This window comes from Quercus robur, chromosome 4 (genome assembly GCF_932294415.1).
Source record: "Quercus robur chromosome 4, dhQueRobu3.1, whole genome shotgun sequence".
NCBI classification, from domain to species: domain Eukaryota; kingdom Viridiplantae; phylum Streptophyta; class Magnoliopsida; order Fagales; family Fagaceae; genus Quercus; species Quercus robur.
Window position 1 is genome coordinate 52,162,168 of NC_065537.1, and position 5,436 is coordinate 52,167,603.

General features: G+C 43.3%; 1 protein-coding gene across 1 annotated transcript; it reads left to right on the forward strand.

Annotated features, from left to right (window-relative positions):
* Positions 1 to 440: 440 nt before the first annotated feature.
* LOC126722927 (uncharacterized) lies at positions 441 to 4,871 on the forward strand. Its single transcript, XM_050426087.1, has 2 exons — positions 441 to 1,141; positions 4,779 to 4,871. The coding sequence occupies exons 1-2, from the start codon at positions 860 to 862 to the stop codon at positions 4,833 to 4,835; spliced, it is 339 nt and encodes a 112-aa protein (XP_050282044.1). The 5' UTR covers positions 441 to 859; the 3' UTR covers positions 4,836 to 4,871.
* The last annotated feature ends 565 nt before the right edge of the window (positions 4,872 to 5,436 follow it).

The window sequence follows — 5,436 nt, forward strand, 5'->3', positions numbered from 1 at the left end:
TCCCGCACCAATTTGATCCCAGGAGCGAAAAGGCAAGGGAGTCCAAACGGAAGGTGCATGGGCCTGTCTTAGAAAGCGTTATTCAACGCACTATAAATAAGCCCAATCGGTGGGCCCAGGGTAGTGTTAAGAGTAGTCAAAAGTCTTTGGAGCTAGACCAGGTTAGTACCCGGTTTGATGTGGACCTTAGTAAGCCCAACCCAAGCCTCAAATTTTCGGTCAAGGGCAAGAAAAGACTTGCTCGTCAAAAGGCATCCCAAACTAATTTAGGGAGCGCCGTTGAAGAAGCCAACACAGCTGGTGCTCAGGTGCCGATCAGGCCTCACGAACCTACCTTTCTCGCTGCTAGCTCCAGTCACAACAAACGTGGCGGTCAACAATTGGGCTGTCCTAGCCAATTTCTCTTCACTACTGGCCAACAACTAGAGGTGGACCTTTCTCTCCGTGAGCGTGGCAGCTGTATCTCTGAAGATGGCAAGCTTGAATCGTGTTTTAATATGGGTCAAGGCAGAGTCCATGAAGCCATGGACTTGGAGATTTTTTCTGATGAAGGTGAGCGCAAAGATGGGCAAGGCAGGTTTTTTGGACCCAGTGTGGGTTATGGCGAAATCCCCATGGAACCTTTGAAGGAGCTTAATCACGGCAATAGTGTTTCAAGCGATTCAATTGATGGGTGTGCTCTACCTACTCGTGGCTGCACTGGAGATGGAGTGGGGGTTACTTCAGCTCAAGCTGATCATGCCGCCGAGCTTGGGACAGATGAGAGTCATGCTGAGGCGGAGCGGATGGAATTTGAGGGTGAAGGCGAAGCCGCTACCTTTTGTTGATAAGTGTTTCTTCTTTGATCTCCAATATCATTATGAATATAATAGTATGGAATTGCAGGGGTGCTTCGAAGCCCTCTTTTCTGAAACATGTTAGTACGTTGGTCCACAATCATAATCCAGCTATAATGGTTGTAATGGAAACTCGAATTGGGGGTGATCGGGCTAAGCAGATCACTGATAGGATGCCATTTGACGGAGCCTATCATACAGAGACTATTGGGTATTCTGGTGGCCTTTGGATGCTCTGGAGCTCGGATAGAGTTGAGGTTACACCTCTGTCAAGCACTGAGCAGGAGATTCATGCAGTAGTTAAGGTACGAAATTCAAACTCTAGCTGGATGTTTACTGCTGTGTATGCTAGTCCTAGGACTGCTGAAAGACATATCCTGTGGAATAATTTAGCAAATGTAGCTGAGCTTCATAACATGGCTTGGGTGGTAGCGGGTGATTTCAATGAACCGCTTATAGGTGAGGATAAATTTGGGGGTAGAGCAATTAGTGTATATAGGTCTCTGTTGTTCAAAGAATGTCTGGATAAGTGTAGTATGATAGACATTGGTTTTTCTGGGCCCCGGTTCACTTGGACTAATAGAAGAGATCTCCATGGCCTAATTCAAGAAAGGATAGATAGATTTTTTGTGAATCCCAGTTGGTGTCTGTTATATCCGGAAGCTAAAGTGGTGCATCTTACCAGGTGCCACTCTGATCACTGTCCAGTGTTACTGGAAATGCAGCCAAGAGTTGGTGGGGGGAGAATTAGACCTTTTAAGTTCCAAACTTGTTGGTTGTCTGACCCCACTTTTCCTGCCATTGTGTCTCGGTCTTGGAGTCAATCTGAAATGCTTGTGGATGCCATTAGTAAGTTCACTGATGAAGCTACAAGGTGGAATAGATTGCACTTTGGGAATGTTTTTAATAGGAAGAAGAATATCATGGCAAGGCTTAATGGCATCCAGCGAGCTTTAGCTAATAGGCCTTCAAATTTTCTCATCAATCTTGAAAATGAGCTGCTTAAAGATCTGGAGGTTGTGCATAGTCAAGAGGAGGAGATTTGGGCCTTAAAGTCTCGGGTTAACTGGTTGGTTCAAGGTGATAGAAACACTAATTTTTATCATGTATCTACTTTGGTTAGGAGGAAAAGGAACTAGATTTTGGCGATCAAGGATTCAACGGGTGAGTGGCTGTGTGAGGAAAGGGCTATTAAGGAGTACATTAGGAATGGGTTTGAGGGTATTTATACCTCCTCTTTTTCCTGTGTTACCCGAGATGTCCCAGCTAGTTCCCGTTAGCAGGTTAGTCTTTCTGAAGAGGAAAAACAAAGCATTGGGGGGGCTGCTTTGGAGGATGAAATTAAAGCGGCGTTGTGGTCCTTGAAAGCGTTCAAAGCGCCGGGTCCGGATGGTTTGCATGCTGGTTTTTTCCATAGGTTTTGGGTGATTATGGGTAGCTCGGTGATTAATGTAGTGAAGAAGGTGTTTCTAGAACGAAAAGTTCCAGAATATCTTAACAAGACCCACATTGCTCTTATTCCAAAAATCCAAGGGCCGGAAACGATTGCTAACTATAGGCCGATTAGCCTTTGCAATACCGTCTACAAAATCATCACTAAGATCATTGTTGCCCGAATAAGGCCACACTTGGAGAAGCTCATCTCACCCCTCCAAGCAGCCTTTGTTCCTGGTAGGAAGGGAGTTGATAATGCAATCATAGTGCAAGAAGTTATTCATTCCTTGGGTAAGAAAAAGGGGAAAGTGGCTATATGGCCTTGAAGATCGATCTTGAGAAGGCTTGCGACAAGCTTGAGTGGAGTTTCATAAGGGAAGTTCTCATTAGAGCAAATTTGCCGGCTGATTTGATTGATATAATCATGAGTTGCATCTCCACCGTTTCTACGTCTATCTTGTTTAATGGTGAAGCATTGGAACCTATATACCCTTCAAGAGGGATAAGACAAGGAGACCCGCTATCTCCATACTTGTTTATTCTTTGTATGGAGTATTTGGGTCAACTTATTGTGGAAAAATGTAATGCTAAACTTTGGCAGCCAGTTAAGGCGTCTAGCGGTGGGCCGGCGTTCTCTCATTTGTTTTTCGCAGATGATTTGGTTTTGTTTGCTTGGGCTGATGGCACTAATTGTTCTGCTGTTAGAGATGTTTTGGATGAGTTTTGTAGCTTATCTGGGCAAACTATTAGTGAGGCAAAGTCTAGAGTCTATTTCTCGCCTAATGTGGATAGGGATACTAGGGAATCCTTAAGTGATATTCTTGGCTTTGCCTCAACTCCTTCGCTTGGTAAGTACCTTGGGATTCCTATTATGCATTCGAGGTCCTCATCCCATGAGTACAACTTTGTTTTGGATAGGGTTAAGCAAAAACTTGCAGGATGGAAGGCGAATATGCTTTCCTTTGCGGGTCGAGCTGTCCTTATTCAAGCCTCTTCTGCTGCTATACCATCCTATATTATGCAGTGCACTAAGTTACCGGGAAGAATTTTGGATGGGATTGATCAGGTAAATAGAAATTTCCTATGGGGAACCACGGATACCGCCAAGAAGATCCACTGGGTGGGGTGGCAAAAAGTTACTAGAACAAAAGAGGAAGGGGGGCTTGGGTTGCAGGAAGCTAAAGGTAGAAATACAACCCTCCTTGCCAAGCTTAATTAGCGGCTGCACATGGAGAGCGAAGCTTTGTGGGCGCAAGTCCTTTGGCAAAAGTACCATAACAATAGAAGGCTTAATGCTAGAAATCCGGACAGATTACCATGCTCCCAGGTCTGGACAGCCATAAAAAGAGGTAGGGAGACCTTCAAGAAGGGTAGTTTGATGATGATTAGTAGGGATAGTAATATTAGTTTTTGGAGGGGCAATTGGCTGAGCAAAGGCCCTCTCCGGAATTTGATTCAAGGGCCTCTAACTCAAGGTGCAACCCAATTGGAAGTTAAGGATGTCCTTACAGATACGGGGTGGGATTGGAGCAAAATTCCTTTTGAATTGCCTTTGGATGTAAAATCCTTGATTCAAGCCATACCTACACCCTTCACTAGTAGAGGAAGGGAGAGAATCTCTTGGATGGGCAATCCAAGAGGCACTTTTGATTTAAGGAGTGCTTACTCCATTGCCATGGGAGCGGAAGCTGACTTGGGTGTGCATGATTTTGGGTGGATTTGGAGGTTGAACACTTTGCCCCGCATCAAGACCTTCTTGTGGATGTGTGCTCATGGAAGTATAGGGGTTAAGGCTTGTCTTGTGAAAAGAAGAGTAGTTGAGGAGGAGTCATGCCCAATATGCCAAAGGGCCTCAGAAACAATTTTTCATGCTCTTAGGGACTGCCAAAATGTTAAAGAAGTATGGCGGCAGTTGGGAATTCAAAGGACTGACCGAGTGTTTTGGACTAGCAACTTACAAGATTGGATCAAGATCAATAGCAAAGATAGGGGAAGTTGTTTTCAAGGTAATCCTCCATGGAATATTTTATTTCCAGTAGCAGTTTGGAACTTATGGAAGAGTAGAAACATGATTATTTTTAAGAGGAAGAACCAAAACCCAAATCTTTCCAATGTAATTGTGAACCAGGCTATGGAGTTTTTGTGTTATGTAGCTTCTCCTAGGAGCCCAACTCGAGTTGTGACTAGAAGCATCAGATGGGAGAAGCCAGCAATGGGATGGAAGAAATTGAACACCGATGGGTCGGTTTTGGGTAGACTTGGTCAAGCAGGCTGCGGTGGTGTTGTTAGAGATGATAATGGGAGTTGGATAGCGGGTTTCACAAGGCATATAGGTTCTACGAACTGTTTTGCAGCTAAACTTTGGGGTCTAAGGGATGGTCTCAGCTTGTGCCTTTCTCTTAATATTCCATGTCTTGTTGTAGAGCTGGATGCTAAAGCAGTGGTTGATGTCTTAAGGAACTACAACTATGATAACACTATTATATCTCCTATAATGGATGATTGCAGGAAGCTACTATCCTGTTTTCAGCAAATTCAGATCAAGCACTGCTACCGGCAAGCTAACAGATGTGCAGACTTGTTGGCCAAAATGGGAGTGGAGCAGGAAATAGATTTTCTTAAGTTTTTGATTCCGCCTGTGGATGTTTTGCAAATTCTTCAGGATGATAGGATTGGTTTGTATGTAAATAGGACCTGCCATGGGCCTGTTTTTCCTCTTTGAGTTTTAATATATCGCCTATTTACCAAAAAAAAATTAATTAATGCTAGGGAGTAGGGACACACTCATTCCCACACCTAAATCTAGACCGGGTGTGGATTTTGGTGTAATATACAAAAGGGTGTTGACTGTGTCTAGAGTGACGGTTTTTGTGCAGAAGTGGCATGTGTGTATGGTTGTATGTAAGAGACATTAGCCTCTACGCATCTCATTTTTTTGCTTTTATTTAATACAATGGTTGAAAAAATTTGTGAATAAAAGTAGCGTGTAGTATAAACAAATAAAAAGTCACAATAATTTGATAATTTTACAAAAATTTTAAATTAGTTTATCATCTCACACATAGACCCACCATAATTTTTAATAACCATGTATAAGGTGATAGATTAGGGAAACTTGTGAATTTTTGTTGTGTCCCTAAAGGCTTTCATAGCATTGATGTTTATC